The sequence below is a fragment of the Carya illinoinensis genome, chromosome 11 (genome assembly GCF_018687715.1).
Source record: "Carya illinoinensis cultivar Pawnee chromosome 11, C.illinoinensisPawnee_v1, whole genome shotgun sequence".
Classification (NCBI taxonomy): Eukaryota; Viridiplantae; Streptophyta; class Magnoliopsida; order Fagales; family Juglandaceae; genus Carya; species Carya illinoinensis.
This window is the reverse complement of record NC_056762.1, coordinates 43511437-43528895: the sequence shown is the minus strand read 5'-3', so window position 1 is coordinate 43528895 and position 17459 is coordinate 43511437. Positions and strand designations below refer to the sequence as shown.

General features: G+C 34.7%; 2 protein-coding genes across 4 annotated transcripts; both read right to left on the bottom strand.

Moving 5' to 3' along the window:
- Positions 1-713: 713 nt before the first annotated feature.
- LOC122282617 (1,4-alpha-glucan-branching enzyme 3, chloroplastic/amyloplastic) lies at positions 714-12037 on the bottom strand. 3 transcript variants are annotated; one of them, XM_043094558.1, is made up of 21 exons: positions 11611-12037; positions 11314-11385; positions 10911-10975; positions 9915-10604; positions 9053-9219; positions 8871-8960; positions 8344-8419; positions 7803-7910; positions 6456-6546; positions 6141-6242; positions 5723-5825; positions 4218-4355; positions 4027-4098; positions 3796-3897; positions 3476-3553; positions 3298-3405; positions 2587-2667; positions 2285-2389; positions 1895-1980; positions 1731-1785; positions 714-1244 (listed from the first exon to the last, which is right to left on the bottom strand). In XM_043094558.1, the coding sequence occupies exons 1-21, from the start codon at positions 11880-11882 to the stop codon at positions 1212-1214; spliced, it is 2694 nt and encodes an 897-aa protein (XP_042950492.1). In that variant the 5' UTR covers positions 11883-12037; the 3' UTR covers positions 714-1211. The 3 variants fall into 3 exon arrangements, with proteins under 3 accessions (XP_042950492.1, XP_042950491.1, XP_042950493.1); XM_043094557.1 differs by having other exon boundaries at positions 9053-9225; positions 11611-12036; XM_043094559.1 differs by lacking the exons at positions 11314-11385; positions 11611-12037 and adding an exon at positions 11116-11231 and having other exon boundaries at positions 9053-9225.
- A 1153-nt stretch (positions 12038-13190) lies between these two features.
- Positions 13191-17082, bottom strand: LOC122280388 (pyridoxal phosphate homeostasis protein). Its single transcript, XM_043091268.1, has 7 exons — positions 16767-17082; positions 16615-16681; positions 16053-16099; positions 15683-15770; positions 14840-14973; positions 14507-14605; positions 13191-13524 (listed from the first exon to the last, which is right to left on the bottom strand). The coding sequence occupies exons 1-7, from the start codon at positions 16986-16988 to the stop codon at positions 13444-13446; spliced, it is 738 nt and encodes a 245-aa protein (XP_042947202.1). The 5' UTR covers positions 16989-17082; the 3' UTR covers positions 13191-13443.
- Between the last annotated feature and the right edge of the window lie 377 nt (positions 17083-17459).

Sequence of the window (17459 nt, the reverse complement as noted above, 5' to 3'; positions counted from 1 at the left end):
TGTGGGGCTTATTGGCATTTGGCAATTTGACGGACGTTAGTTTAACGAGAAAGTCGCTCACGCCCTGTCGTGTCGCGTGGGGCAGGTTTTTGAAAGCCTTCTGATTTAACTGGTACTAGGATGTGAGACCGACCTGTTCCACTATCCTCCCCCGCCGCCACCCATAAAATCCATTGAACCGAACAAACTAACTGCCAGCTGTCGACTAGATTTCAATTGAATGGAACTGTAAAAATAATCCTAGTACAAGTCTTAAAAGTTAAAGGTATAAATTTTATATAAATATTTTATAAAAAGGTGAATTCAGTCAAGAAAAAATAAAATTCTCACACTTTTTTAACTATGAAACTCATTTTTTTAATAAAAAATTTGTACATTTAATACTTGTATATATAATTTCTCAATAAGTATTACGTTATTACACAATAACGATTAGATAATCTCATAATATATTCTCATCTTGTTACAAATTATCATATTTATTTTCTATATATGATTCACCATCTAGACCTTAGTAATTTTTCATATAAGATCTCATCAATCCCATCATGCTATCCTATGTGAAACAATTTTTGTAGAATTTTGTTATTTACTGCATCTCCATTTTGTTTCTATCCTACTATTTTAACATGTTATTAGTACTTGGGATAATTTTGTTTTTTGAGGAAAAAAAATGATAATAAAGAATATAATTACAAACTGAAAACGCTATGAGCATATTTATAAAAGTAGAATTGATATATATATATTAACAAAAAGTTGTGAATCGATACATGCATTAGCAAAAGGTTATGTTCTACCCAAAACAAGTCCTTGCGTGCTTCTCTCTCTTGAATGTTGTCTTCTTGTATTACAAACTTCCTATGATTCTATCCAATGTCTACCACCAAATATTACATCTTGAATTCAGACCTACCTCATTTACTATTTCATACACAAAGAAAACCCCAATCCTTATGTTCCAAAGCACCCATTTATCCATATGCTGCATGACCATCATTCTGTGTAAACTTGGGATAGATATAAGATCGATATCATATCAATGAAGCAAAGCTTCCAGGAGTAATAATACTAAACACCAGTGGTTTCGTACTTCCAAAAGCAACCAAAAATGGATGGAGACTCGGCAGGTTCTGTGCTTTCCTCCAAAAACAACCACAGACATGCTTAGAAATCTGCCGTGCAAATTGCTTTCTGACAGTGAAAATTGGTTATACTCTTAAGATCCGACTTAATTTATAAACCTGCAAAGATGCAAGAATTTTGTTCACCATAAAGCAAATTCAGAAGATAAATGTTAATTTTAGAAACCATTTGCTGTATCGGATTATTTGAAAACTAGGCCTTGCTGTCCTGCATTCTGAAGCTGGGACAAGTAAAGCAGTAGGATCAGACAAGTAGAACACAGCAGAAATGCGGATGACTCAATGCAGAAGCATCGAAGAAGAAAATGGCAGGGAAGCAATCCAGAATGCTTAAAGTATATCATAATCTTCCTTCATCATTTGGTCATTTCACATCATATACGCTACGTTTGCCTAGATATCTGACATAAATTTGATGTTTGCAATCATCTGACATAAATTTGTAGTTACAGACAAGATAGTCCTACGCATAATGCTCCAACACTTTCCCATTTGTAGCAAAGAATATAACTCGTCCCATGTGGATGCCCACCCAAAAAAAAAAAAAAACAATTCTGGAACACAACTGCAAGAAAATGTACCAACCTGGGCACTCCGGCTAGGCAGAGACACTTCTAAGCAGTTCCGTAGGCCATCGATTCTGCGAAGGCAAATGCCAGACAAAGATAGAAGAAAGCACTAATCTAAAAGAGATGGACCCAAATATATGCTGTGAAGGTAGGAAAAGATTTGGGAAAGTAAATAACTACCTTTTGCTAATTGTTCTCCGAAGATACTGGTCGTCCTTCATGAGTGCTTGACCTCCATATTTAGTTTCATCAGTATTTAGTATTACCTGTCATTACAGGAACTCGCTCACTAAAGTTGTAGTACGTCTCAATGCAAGGATGCCAAAAAGCTTAAACCATTCAGCTTTTATTCATTGCACGGTTATTTAACATAGAAAACTGATCTCCTGAATGATATACAAAAAACAAACGCTATAGAATTGTCCACTGCCTTAGATTATGGGCAGGTGTCTTCGAGACCCTGAATCTTTGAATCCATAGCCATATATCCAGATCACAATGATAAACTATATATAATCAGGAATTAGGGCTTCTGAACAATAAAACAATTGAAAGTACACTAACACTTACTTGATACTCTCCAGCTTCCTCAACACCTACGTTGTATCTTTCATAAGCATTTGTTGGATGAAAATTGAATGTGAAGAGAAAAGGACCTCGCATATAAGATATTACCTGGAAATACAAAGTACAAATTGATCTCAGAAAGACACCAGGTATTGACAATATAAATAGTACATCATGAACCAAAAACCAAATACGTGTTTGTGCAGTGTGTGCACAAAGTATGGGTCAAAACTTTGGTGAAGGCATTAATTAGTCAATTAGCCTAAATATCTATCGCGTAATAAAATGGAAAGAATAAAACATACCATAGTAGTGTCATCCACATGATGAATGAGCGGTAAACCTCTTGAACGTATTTTCTCATTTTCATCCAACTTCATCAAATCCTAGAAAAGAGGAAAAAGTAACAATTTTTGCATTGCTATCAAAGTATTTTCTGCTTAGTCACCAAAAGAGAATTTAAAAGTACATTATGGACTTCTTCTCGAAGCAGGTCTTTCTTTCCCATAAAAAGGAAGTGGTTTTCAATGGTTATATATACTTTTAAGACAAAGCCAAGAGTTTTTTTGATAGGTTAAAAAAAAAACAAAGCCAATAATAAATTCAATAATGAATAATGTTACGGTCATAGGGTGTGCAACTCCCGCGCACTCATTTTGAAAAAAGTGGGGTCCACCATGAAAAAAATAATTTTTTCAAGTGGGTTCCAGATTTATCCACTTTTTCAAAGGAAGAGCGCAGGGCTTGCACACCCTAGGACTGGAAATATCATTTCTCTTCAACAATTCCTAAATAGTATAAATTGCATCCATGTGATGGAGAAAACATAACCATGACACTTTTTTACAAGTGACTACTCAAAAACTGAAATAAATAACGAACAGTTCAGCATTTGTTAAAGCAACCAACACAATATCCAAGCCACTTTTACATAAAGGGAACCCTGAATGACATATGATGTCAACATGCTATGATAACAAGATAAAAAGTAGTAATACAAATAATTAGGTTGGCACCTTGTCGAAACAAAATAAATCACGATGCAAACCATTCGCCAAAAGATCCCAACGACGGTTAGCGAGTTGGAATGAGAAATTGTTGCTTGGCATTGGGAACTCAACCCGCTGAACATGAGAAGATCATCAGTCACATGAAATAAAATCTATATGAATACTACAAGGAAAGTATCCTCACCTTTGGATGCCCAAATTCATTGCCCATGAAGTTCAAGTAAGCACGGCCACCAATTGTAAATGTAATCAATCTGATCATCTGCCTCGAGATCCAAGGAAAAATAACTTAGAACAGAATATTGATTTTGGGTCTCTGTCTTCTCAGAAAAAAGAAAGCCTTTTTTAATAAAGATTTCATAGTTATATCCACCCAATATCAGAAAATTTGTTTATGCTGATCAAGCATAAATAAATTTTCTGAGAAGAAAGGAATTTTCCCTACACAATTTAAATGTTAAGTTAGTCAAGGGAAAATACTAATGCATTGGCTGCATATCATACCTTGTGTAAGGAGCACCCTCTAAGCAACGATTCTTTAGACTGAGCATGCTCCCCAATTTCACCAAACAATATTTCTGCAAATGATCGCCCTCCAGATATGGACTGACATGCAAGATTGTAACAGCAAGATGAAGTCTTTCTATATACATAAATTTACCTAAAGTGTATATATGGATCATGGCCCTATGTTAAGAGTCACAGATGTGAAAGAAGACTAGAGCGATTGATTACTTGATTGTGATTTTCGGCATACATAAGCATCTTATCTGCATATTGTGTGTTCCTTATTAATGTGCTCACAATCTGCATTATAAATATAATTCAATAAGTATTGGAAATATATCATACAAGTAAAGAACTAATAAAATATAGATTATAGCCCTGTTTGGTGTTAAGATGATCTATATGAGATACAATACAACCTTAATCATGCTCCATTCATGGTCTGGGACATTTTCAAGAAAAGAAGACCACATCTCTGGCACAGAAAGATTAACATAATAATCAAATCCCAATCCACCTTGGGAAGGTGGCTCGCACAACCCTGGATAAACCGTCACCTGAACGATGGCAATAGAGAAAAGAAAAATTCATAAAAAAGGCCTGAAAACACAATGCAGATAGCTAAATATACTGCCATACAAAGGTAAAGGGCTCGAGAAATGAATGAATAGTACAAAACACTAAGGTTTCAACAAATGTACCCAACACCCTAAAAAAGAACATTGTTTTAGAACCTAACTGTAACACAAATGATGGAAAAAATCTATATGAAGCGAGACATTTATTCGTAATCAGAAAAATATAGTTCTTCTGAAAAAAATAAATAAATAAATAAACTGACTCAAGCCAGGTATACAAAAACTTTACAACTCAACTTTTGTTGTAAGGGTTGTGTTAGCTTATATTAAAGTTCCTAATTATGATCCTAGAAAGAGTTACCCAGCAAGCATTCCTTTCTTATCTTATCTTATCTTTTTCTCCAGGATCATTCTAAGTAAAAACAAGAGACCTTAGGCTTCATAAACCACCAATATTCACCCAATCTTTGTGCCTTCCCCTACTGGCACTTCCTTCCCTTGCATCATAATTGATAGAACATGAAAGTCTCTTGAGCTCCCTTTCTTTTTTTTGAAGCAGATCTAACCAAAAGAGGTTTTCTCGCCTCAATAACAAAGAAAAGAGCTTTAAATTGATCTTCGAAACCTCCACAAGAAATCCCTACACAATCACGAATTTCATCTTCGGCTATTGTATTGAATGAGACTAGCTTTAATGAATTTTATGCTGATTTTCACAGCACTTAGCTTGTAATTAGGTGTTTTTCTCTTGTATACTTCTGTATACTTGAGCTATGCCTAAATATGTGGATTAATAAATTTTTCTTACTTATAAAAACAAGAGACACTTTTCTTGAAATATGGAATTTCCTTTTATTACTTGAGTTTTTATTGCCAAGTTATGTACCAGTGGCTCTTGAACCAATGACTTTACCCTCTGACCCACTCTTAACGGGGAGGAAATGCTGTTTGAAGGAAAGGGAAAAGACTAAAAAGGTTAAATTTCAACAATTGAGAAGCAAAAACCAGAGGTGCCAAAAGTAACAAAAACTATGTTACCATAGCAAAAAACCTAAATCAAATTTCAAAATTAGCCATTATAGCATCAATATATTACCTGCAGCTCAATTAGGATTATAAACTAAAATATAATTTGGTACCATGTTGGGATAACTTCCTAATATTTTGTGCACACTAGCAGTTAATAGATGATGCATGTTTCATTTCAACTAAATCCATACCATTTCATTAGAAGAGAAAACAACAAGATGATCATATCCTTTTTTTAGCGAAAGAAAAAGAAAAAGATGCAGTAATATCTGTTGATATTTTATAGAAAATAAAAGCAAACAACATGAAATACTTACATCTTCAGCAATTGTTACTATATGTGGATGGAGATAATGCAGTATCTCATTTGCCAAAATGAGGTACAATAATGCATCCTTGTCAACGTATTGATTACAGTACCTGCAATAGAACAGAGTTTACATTCAATAAAATGTCAACTAACCTTAACAGTATGGAGGTCACATTTATTGAACATATTTTGATACTTTACTATCCAACGTTTCTTGAGTGCCAGTTATGCAATTCACAAGTCACATGTATTGGGAGAATAAATTTCAAATATATATCAACAAGCCAAAAAGAAGTTCAACCCATACTTTAAAAGTTCAAAATGCCCTTGTTATGTTCAAGACAGTCTAACATCAGTGTCTTAACAATGAATGAAGTAAATGCATTAACAAGTGGAAAACACAAAAGTTTCAATAGATGCCCTACTCCTCCAAGTCGCCAGTAAAAGAAGCAAAACCATTGTGGGTATACATCATCGATGACAGTGAATGGAACTGGAAACCATCAATTTGATACTCCACCACCCACCTGTTCAAACATCATTGCATCATTGCATAAGTAGGAAAGAATTTATTATAATCCTCCCCCCCCCCCCCCTCCCAAAAAAAAAAATTAAATAAATAACTAAATAAACAACAGCAGATATATAAGCATACACTAATAAAGAAGAATGGTACATTTGAGTAAGTCCACTATTTAGAAAGTGAAAAAATAAAATGACAGTTTCTGCTCTGCAGTTACCAGTTCAGGTTTGAGAGAAGAAAATGAAGCACATCAGGATCACCATATTTGAACATTCTTGTACCCCAGTATTTGTGGTGCCCTCGCTTTCCTATTCAAGTAGGAAAAGTTGAAGGAGAAATAAATGGTGTTTGAATAAAAGAAAAAGGGTTTAATTAACAACTTTGTAAGTTTATTGCACCAAGTTTAACTCTTTCAATCATACAACAAAAACATTTATAATGACACTTGTTTAGATATGACATGAAAAAATGAGCCTTGCTCATGACGACAAAAGAACCCCAAATATGTGGTTCACCAGTACATAGAGCACCCCAAAATACCATATGGACGACTAAAAACAGTACTCCAAACTTCAAAGCAAATAAAGTGAAGCTTCTAAGGGAAAGAATTACTTGTCAAGGTGAAAAAGATCTCAACACATGAAAGACTTTCAAAACTTTGTTTCCATTCATTACTGTGGTTACTTAATCTTATTGATTTCCTCTATGTATGCTCCTACAAATAAAGAAGAGGGGTTCTTATTAACAGGACCGAGCCTCTTTCCTCCACTAGTCAGTTACAAATTAGCCTCAGATTCCTCCAAGACAAATTCCCCTCCCTCCCACACACATCACATATATTCCGCAATGTTAAGTTTCACAACCCTCTTTTAGCTGCTATATATTCCGCAATGCATGTGCCTCAGCACCAGAGGACAGAAAAAGGAAGATTCTAGGTTTGACTGTATTTTCTCTCCAGCAAACGAGGCTAACACCTACATGTTGTGCTCTGAGACTCCCACACTTTGATTGGTAAGTTACATGGATCCAATGGATCATGTGTGTATGACCTTAAGCTCCAGATGAAGAAGTAGGATTTGAGCCAGAGTCTATTGACCCGGGACAACCACATTTTGAAAAAGCCAGTACATGATCAGGCATGCCTCACAGACATGTCCTGAGATTTGAGACAACCACATTTTGAAAAATCCAGTACATGATCAGGCATGCCTCACAGACATGTCCAGAGATTTGAGACAACCACATTCTGAAAAACACCGGATGCAACTTTATCTTCAGTACATGACAAGGCATGCCTCATGGACACGTTTTAAGATTCAAGAATTTGATGTAGTTACAGTGACACCCTAGGTTTCACCTTTTTCTGGTCATAACCCAATATTCAACTACTTTCTGGAAGAAGAAAAGATACAAAAAAAAAAAAAAAGGGAGAGAGAGAAGAAAAGAACATGAGCCAGACCACAGACAAGTTGATCAAAGCAGAAGCAAGGCCAGCACAAAGAACTAACTTGGAGAGAAACCTACTTTCAATTGGAGAAGAGGCACTAGGAGTTTGAGCATATACCGGTATGAAAGTAGCAGTCATTTGACCCATCAAATAGTGACAATCCAACCATCTCATCTGCAGCTGAGTAAGAATGGACTATCTCTAAGAACACCAACAGTCCTAGTCCTGTAAAAATGTAAGAGTCATTGGAAGATATGCAAACTTCTGTTGTCAACAGCAAATAAAAAATAATGAACGGCAACCAGAATTAGCATTTATGTTGCACAGTGAGATTTTTTATGGTTAAAAAGTAAATTTATTTTTATCTTTTTATTGGCATCAGTTATCCAGAAATAAAATCCCAACTAATTCCAGGGAAAGAAAGTATAGGATTAATTAATTCTCGTATTATACAAGTACTGAATTATTTTCTTCTAATCATCTTTTCATGAGACCAGTTGAAATATATGTTGAATACAATACGATTCTTCTACATCAAGATATTGTTCCCACATTGGCTGTTAAGCTGAACAAGAACTCGCTCTGCCACTTAAAAAGCATCAATGAAATCTTTAAAGTGAGTCAAAAAAATGAAAGGCATCAGATAAAGAATGACAACCATGTGCTTCATCAACCAAGCGCTTAAAGTCATCAGGAGTGCCATATCGGCTACTAACAGCATAAAAGTTAGTCACCTGCATTGGTACAGAGATGTTAGGTCAAATGCATAAAATGGTGAAATAAAATGCATATATTAGAACTAAGAATGAGAAAAATAAAAATAAATCCAAATTCTAAAACTAAGAATGTTTATAAAGATTTTATTATCAATATAAGGACTCTGCTGACACCTTAGAAATTAAACCTGTATTATCAATTAAATGCCAATAAACATGAAGTGAGACGGTTCTATACATAAATAGTAGAATAATAAAACTAAAACCAAATAGAAGTTGCAACCAAACGTCAGTATTTTTTATCACCCACTTACAATTTTGTTTTCAACAATTTTGCTCCTACAATCTACTACTTATGCACTTTGAAATATTAATAATGTTTGCAAATTTGGGAATTCTAAATTTATATGTTAGAAATATGTTTATTGTTGGAGGGGTTATGGAAAGGGGAGAAGAAAATTTAGCTCACTCTATAACCAACAGTAAAATAATCTTTGTGCTCGATGACTCCAATCAACTGGATTGCATTGTATCCAGCTTCTTTTACATGAGGAAGGACCTGCATAGGAAATAGTGCCAAGCTGAAGAAAACTGAATACCATTTCACTATATTGAATGAGTAGCGAAATAAAGCAACAACCAGGGAATTACCTTCTCTGTAAAATCATTAAAAGAAGATATTTTTGGTTCTGATCCACTTATTCCAACATGGCACTCATATATGCGCAAGGACTTTGGCACTTTTGGGTGTTTATTTTTCCATTTAAATACACATTCAGGGGGTGGTTCCCAGTGGATTGCATAAGCTTGCTTTCCATCTGTGTCTGAATTTAATCAACGTTTAAATGAAGTATACATAATGCAACGTGGCAAAAATTGTAAAAAAGAATCAGAAAATAATCAAAAGGGGAAAAGGCATATGATGGATGGAAAGATACTCCTAAAAAAAGATAAGTGGAGGCCACTAGAGTTACAAGCAGACATAGTACTCCATGCATATCCTGAGCTTAGCTCTTGTTGCAAATAGAAATCCTACCTGACTGCATGCAGATTCTATATTTAAAGTCAGATTCTGATGTACCCGATTGGCTGCACAATGTATTTATGAGGCAACCAATAACACCAGACCCAACAGTTGGTTATAGAGTTTGTGATGCAAAACGTACAACAAATGTCAATTGGAGGGTGTAAAATATATTTTTATCCTACAGATTTTTTTTGTCGGTACTTTTATCCTACAGATATTACAAGGTGTAAATATGATTATTGGTCATTTGCATCATGAATTGTATTTTCTTCACGTCTATAAATAGATATGTAATAGTGAACAAGAGTTTTTATTGATGATGAATAAAGACAGGCATGGCCCAAGTATGAGGGACATATACAAGAGTGATACCTAAGCATGAGTGTCAATGTAACTTTAAAGTAACAGAGTGGAGAAATTACGCAAGAGGGTCTGTTTCCCAACAAAGATACAACATAGAAATGACTTCCAGCAGATGAAAATCACCTGGCTGCACATAAGTAGCCCAAGCAGGAACTCGTTCCAATGGTCCACTCGGAGTGTTAAAATAGACCCTGTATTTGCTTCCATGAGGAATACCTGGACTGTACTTTTTCAACCATGCCTTCCTTCCTTTACGTGTCTCTAACCAGTATGCCAAGGGAGGTTTCTTGGCACGAATTTTCTCTAACCATTCAGGACTACTAACCACATTAAAAATGTCATACTCTTTTCCTTTATCAATCACATCAAAAGGTGGTAAGTTACTAGGTGGGTCATTTTTATGCTGTTCTTTCCATGCCTTGTTTCTTGTTTCTGGATCTGGTGTTTCTTCCATTATTTTTTCCATTTCCTCTAAAGATTGTGGTCCATTAGGACCAAATATTTGCTCATATAACTTTGCTGGCACCTCAAAACGGTTTTTAACAAATCGATCCTCTCCAGGTTCCCAGTACTCATCATTTGCTTTCTTGAAGATCTCTTCGATGGTAACACCACTGTCACCTTTATCGAAGTCATCAACATAATTATACTGTTGGAAATAGAGTTCATCTGGCTTCTCTCCCTCCCTCAACTTATCTTCTAGTATAATGAACCAGTATCCAAAATCATCATGGCCGAAATGACCCTCTCTTGCACAATTCTCTGTTGGTGACCACCCATTGAAATCACCAACCAGTGCACAATAGCGAGCACCTGTATTCGGATAGAAGAAAGGGCATTGTTAGTTCAAGAACTGAACTAAAAGAAGAGAAAAGTTGACTGGAGAGTTAAGTTAAAAATCTTGAACATCAGGTTATTTAACCAATCAGGCAAGTTATTTAGCCCAGTAATTCAAATGTCTGGGGAATACAAAAGAAAATAAAATAATGCCAAAATTTTTGGCTTAAGTGGCTCCAATTTAGGTCATAATTAGAGAAACAAGAAAGCTAAATATTGAGCACATAGTTAATCAAATTAGAGAATCACGCGAATAAGAAAAACTTGAGCATCATTTCAAACCTGGAGCCCATTCCAGATAATCCACCCGATGTTCCACATGGCGATGCATGCCCAATATCTCGTATCTATAAAAGAAAACCAAGAAAAATCAACCTCGCTTAGACAGAACGTCAGTTCCACCAACACATTGTCCGTTACATAAGTCCCTTATGATCAAAAGATACCAAAAAGAAAATTATACGCAAATCAAGAATACATCATCGACCTTTTCACAAACATATTCGGAATAATAGTTCGGCAGTTCCAAATTCTTTATCTTTTTCGAAGAACGAGCTTAGAATCTCTTAAAGATATTAGGCATGTCCTGCCCATCAAATCCAAACTAGAACAGACAATATAGAAAAAAAAACACAAAAAATAAAAAATAAATAACTTCAAAAAATGGGATTAAGTCGGGACTAACCCAGTAGACATGTCCCTGAAGTTGACGTGACGTTTGAGAATTTCATCTTTGAGGTCCTTCAACGCTTTATGCCTGCGTTATGCAAGTAAACCAACTTGTGATACCTTGACAACAATTAACTTTTTTTTTTTTTTTTAAGATAGCTTGACAACAATTAACTAAATACAAGAAAAAGAAAGTACTATAAAAATTCCAACTTCTTTTATCTTTCTACCACCTACTTGTATCAAACAAACACACTGCTTCAATTTCTATTCATTTTCATCCTCCCTTTCTTTTTAACATTTTATTTATTACCTTTCGCGGAGGAACTGAGCGAAAGTTTTATGGGAAATGCCGAGTTTGGTGAGGAACCCAACTGGGTCGACCCCTTTCTCACCCTCTGTCACGTTCTTCTTTTTGGGGTATTGTTGTCGTGGTGGTGGTTGTTGCGGTTGCTCTGCAGCCGAGCATATAATCTTTACTTTTCTGTGAAAAGTGAGTCTCTGGCGTCTATGTTGGGATTGGAATTGGATGGAGAGGCTGTTTGGGCAGAGGGAAATACTGGTTGGGAGAGAGAGTGTACTCATTGGGAAGAGCAGAACTGCAGGGGCAGTTGTTGGAGTGCTGAGAGAGAGGGAGTAGTGGCGAGTGCGGGAACGAAGGGGTTTAAGATAACAAGTGCTTTGGACTTTGGACTGAGGTTTACGAGTCGACTCGGGAACAAAGAACAAGCACCGCAATTGTTTCAATTTTTATTTTTCACTGTTGAATTGAATGTTAGAAAACCACTTAATTTTTCAAACGTTTTCAAATCCTAATCTTAAAAAAATAAAAAATAAAAAATAAAAATACAAACACTCAAAATTCTCAACATTTTTCATAACCAAATATAACCTTAATTTTTTCTTAAAATCCTGTTTATTTATCTTTTGGTTTTCTCCATTCTGAACGCTCTTATTTCTTAAAAATTCATAAGCTTTTTAAATAGACTGTTCTTCTTGTTATTTTCTAGCTGGGGCAGAAAAGTATCGCTTTTTTGCCACAAATGAGACCATATTCAGCATGGTTTTTTTTAACCCATACTCAACATAGTTGGGGTGAAATGATATGCATACAAGTTCGACTAATCTACTTACAAATTTAAGCCGCAAGTATCATTAAGAATGATGATGCATACAGTACTATTCATAACACATAGTTGTAAAGTGATGTAAAATGAAGATATTTTTATAAAGTGATGTTAAATATTAATGTATTTTATAATAATATCTCACATTTTAAAACATGATTTTGAAATATATTGTGAAAAGCATTATATAAGAATATCCCACATCCGGATTTGAGCTCAAGTATGGCCAGATTGTGATCCGGGCCAAAACCCGATTTTTTTTTTTAAATAATAAAAGTTCATTCTAATTAAATTTAAAATCATAATTTTTTTTAGTAAAAAGCCTATATTTTATTCAAGATTTTTCAAGAAAATCCACTTAAAAGCATAATTCTTTTTATGTAAAAGTTTATATTTATTTAAAAAAATTCAAACCATAATTGTTTTTTATATAAAAGCCTTTATTTTACTACAAAATTTTTCTAAGTCATCTAGTTGGAAAATAATCAAAATCAACAGGCAACATTTGCCCGTTATTATTGATCATAATAAAATTGCAAATAAAACCAATTTATAGTTTTAAAAAAAAAAAAAAAACAATATGACTTACGATAAAATATTATATCTACTTTATAATTAAAAATAATTACAATCTAACGAATCAAATTAAATCATCTCAACTTTCTAAATAGACCACTCATCTCTTAAAAAAAAGCACGGGCTAATCACGAAATCGGGGCTAATGAACCAAAAATACAGTAGGCCTTAGCCGTATTGATCTGGAGACACTTGTGAAATGTAAAATTCTTTTTCTATTTTACAGCAGAGTAGTGTAATTTGAAAGTCTTTACATCACACACCATTTATAAATCAAATTATGTCACATGATGGTTTGTAGTGTAAAGAACTTTAAATAGAATTATTCTTTACAACACCAACAGATAAGTATGTGTATATTAATAAAAATATAAAATTTTGTCATGCACGAGCTTGAAACCCTTTTTCCTTTTTCTGCAGAAACAGTATGTGACTTGAAGATGCTAATTTGGTTGTTTTTTGGTGTAATCCCTCGGGCCAAATGTGGTAGATCCAATTCTCACATTGGTACTGCCCATTTCAATCTGCAGATAGCAGAAAACGCCATTATCAGTTGCAAGATGCCCTCATTTATAGTGTTCCAGCCTTGGTGAGTACAATGCATTTTAATAAGCTGTAAAACTTAAACGACAGTTCACAAGATGCAAGAACAACATGAAATGCATTTCTTTCAAGTTTTCAAGACAGCCTTTTCTTTTATAGTTAAGTTTTCAAGATAGCCTCTCTTTTTTTTTTTTTTTTTTTTTTTCAATGACAGGGAAACCACCCTACGGCATAGCTCTTAAGACTCACCCATGGAACCCAAACTCCCATGGAGACTAGCACGGCAACTCACTGTCATGGCCTCCTACTTAAATCACAGTTTGATCTCAAGGGTTGTTTTGATGTTGAGATGATTTCATCTCATCTCATCACATCTTAACATTCAAACACCACTCAAACATATATTTTTCAATTTTAAATTTTCAACTTTTTCATCTAATCATTACAACTTTCCCAAACTTCTAAACAAAACACAAAAAACAATTCAACTTTTTCAAATCTCAAAACAAAAATAACATTAAAAAATTATATTCTAACAATATCTTAACTGTATAATATTTTTATTTAACCTTTTCTCTTTCCTTTCCCAAAACCCCATAAAGCATCATAATTCAAACCATTTCACTACTATTCATAGATTTCTCATCTAATTCCCCAAGTATCCCCTAATTCAATATTCAATTGTAAAGTTCCCATTCTTTCAGAGACCATCCCTGGTCATTTGCAAATGTGTCCCAAGCATTTCTGAAGTGCATTCCCAGTGTTTCAAAACAATTCTTACAAAATTTCTGTGGTTTATAGTCCAAGGACGGTTCCAGTCAGCACAATGCTTGAGGATTAAAATGTTCAGGAATCAGTCAAAAAGTAACATCTACTGCACCAAAAATCAAGGAATTTGAAGTTCATTGCTATCTTCATTAGGAATTAACTATTTAACTTTGCCCCAAGATATAGCTTTTTTACCGCTAGCTCAAAGTCACCGGACATGCCCATTGACAGCTCACACTGCTGCTGCTCCATTCCAAGTGCCTTGCAAACCTCAATTCTACAGTTCGATAGCGTCTAATGCATCACAACACAACAAATAACGTCCAAGTAAATTAACTCATAAATAAAAACTCAGGGAAAAGAAATACATGGAAATATGTACCAAAGTTTTCATATATCTGAAAGCATAGTCCAAAATATAACGAAAGCACCACATAATCATAACTTGTAGCAAATTATGTGAAAACGAGAAATGATCAATGCATTCTTGTGCAGTGTCACTTCACAGTGTAAACAAAGAATTGCCACCTTGAAGTTCTCCGGAGTTGATGAATAATCTGGCATCCCAATTGTCATTAAGCCAGAGAACTCTAGATTCGGGCAGTGCAATTTAACATGTTTCACAAGTTCGACACAACCAGAAGGATCGACCCCAGATTTTGCTGTAAAAATATCACAGAAATCCAACTAATCAGCCATGTAAATTTGTGAGGCATGGTAAAATACAAATAAATACCACATCAATGCAAAGAGAAGCCAACGACTACAGGTAAGAAGATACTATTTTGTGCAAGCAACCAACTGTTGATAACTCTGAATGTGAATATTTATGCTGCCTTAGAGAGCAGCCAAGCAACACTGGAAGTATCAAGTTATGCAGACAGTTGACCGTACGCTGCCGGTTAACTTAAGATGAGGTTCGGATAGTGAGATGGGATGAGATGGTTTTAAATTAAAGTTGAAGGTTGAATAAAATATTATTATAATATTATATTTTGTATGGAAATTTAAGAGAGTTGTAACAATGAGTTGAGATGAGATGAAAATATCTTTGTATCCAAACCTAGCCAAAGTTTATAGGCTATGGGAATGTTTGGAGTTGAACAGGATGGATGCTCCAAAGTTGCCAACGCATGGTACCCAAGGTTACATCAGTCCACAAATGACAAGAAAACAAGGTTGTATAAGAGCCCAGACATCATAATATTTCAGGATAAGCATATGGTGGTAAAAGGAGGAGTGCAAAACAGAGGTTCATGAAATTCCAGAGCTGCTACACATGCTTGTGCCTAACTAAATAACAGGGAGAACTTCTGTGAAAATGGATACATTTAAAAAAAAAAATCAGTAATGACTTTCTATTTCACTCACATGCTTCTCCACTGGTATTCACCTGGACAAGAACCTTCAAAGGATTTCTCCCAAGGCTTGACACTACACGCTCAAGATGATTTGCAATCTGTGAATTATACGTAGAGTAGCATTATCATTGTGAGTCATCCCAAGTAAATTTGTTACAATGTTAGCTTGTTTTTGCTTAAGACTACTAATATCACAATCTGAAACTCAGACAGGGCCATATAACATGAATGAACCAGTTATGTCAATAAGTTTTGGAACGCATAACGCATGCACAATCCAAAAAAAGAAAAATAAAATTTGAGTTTCCTTTAATAAATACAAATTAGAAAAATTAGCTCTTACCTGCAACAATCATACAGATAATGGGCTAAGTCTTTACCTTCTCATTATCTACGCCCTCAACCATTGCGAGATTTGGTACTCCAGCTGCGTATGGAAGTAAAAACCTTGGTTTTAAAACTTACCGTACTCCTCTCATGCATATTTAAATAACTATTCATTGTAGAATAAGATAGATGGATAGAGAGATAAAGCCGGTGGTGTAACATGATTATCAAGTGGGGAATTTCTCTACCACTTTTCCTTATGCACAAGACACACACAAGCCTACACAGAGACACCCAGCTCTCATATGGAAAACAACATTTATCAGATTACTCAAAACCCATTTTCTAAGCCCTTAAAATCCACCAAAAGTTAACAAAAACAAGGGATATTAATATTTACCACTTGTACCAGTAATTAAATCGGCGGAAACCGAAACCTATAATCCGAAATCTGTTACACATACTAGAATATATACCACTAATACAGTAATATTTTGTCTCGCCACATTTAGTTATTACAAAAAAATAAAATAAAACTTTATCAATTGCAAAACCTCAAATTTATATTCCAACCAGAGAAATAAGACCAGGCAATGAAAAGAAAAGATATCATACAGAGTAGCGATTTTATTTTGTTACTCTGCAAATGCCCAATGAAATGCCATTCTATGTCTTCAGGAAGCTAGAGACAAAAAAACAAAAATAAATAAATAAAAGAGTAGGAAGAAACCTCAATTTAAACATAAAATATATAGAGAGAAAGAGACCTGAGGAGCTTTTTCGATAAACTCTTGAACGTAGTTCTCGCCAAAGCATCGGTGGCCAGCGTCATACACTTGGCGGATGAGAGAGACCGGCTTGGTTTTTGAGACGGCCACGACACGGACCCGGTCTGGTGAGTGACCCGACCTCTCCGCCGCGTGGCGGACACGGTGCATTACCGATCTAAGAGCCGCCACAGCAGCGCCTTCAACCGCCGGAGCAGCCATGCGGCTTTTTGGAGTGAGAACTGAGAACAAATGTAGTAGAAAATGCAAGGTCCGAGGCCAAGGGAACTAGATTGGGTCCGGTTCCGTTGTCTGTTGTAAAAGACATACGTGCCATAGATCTAATGGATGTAATTGTACCTTTAATTCAAGTTGGGCCCAAGATTGAGCCCAAGAGTACGGTGGAAATTTTTATTTTTATTTTTTAGTAAATTTCTCAGCAAAGATGCTCCTGAGATAAATAGAGTATAAAAACATTTTTTATATTGATATGTTTTTATATAATTTATTAGATTTATTTTATAAAAAAATTAATTTTATAATTTGATATACTAGTTCAAGCTACATCAATTTATAAGTTTATTTTTATATAATTTTTTTAGTTAAAATATTTATCTAATTTATGACTGATCAAGAGTTAGATCTCGTTTGATTACACAAATGATGTGAGATAAGAAGATAAATATATGAATA

Coding starts and splice junctions, on each gene's coding strand:
- LOC122282617 (XM_043094557.1), bottom strand. CDS start 11,882: ATGAGTACACTCTCTCTCCCAACCAGTATTTCCCTCTGCCCAAACAGC. Junction 11,386..11,610: donor GCTCAGTTCCTCCGCGAAAG/GTAATAAATAAA, acceptor TGCATAACGCAG/GCATAAAGCGTTGAAGGACC. Junction 1,245..1,730: donor TGCCTAGCCGGAGTGCCCAG/GTTGGTACATTT, acceptor GCATCTTTGCAG/GTTTATAAATTAAGTCGGAT.
- LOC122280388 (XM_043091268.1), bottom strand. CDS start 16,988: ATGGCTGCTCCGGCGGTTGAAGGCGCTGCTGTGGCGGCTCTTAGATCG. Junction 16,100..16,614: donor CAAAATAAAATCGCTACTCT/GTATGATATCTT, acceptor TTCCATACGCAG/CTGGAGTACCAAATCTCGCA. Junction 14,606..14,839: donor CAACTCCGGAGAACTTCAAG/GTGGCAATTCTT, acceptor GTGATGCATTAG/ACGCTATCGAACTGTAGAAT.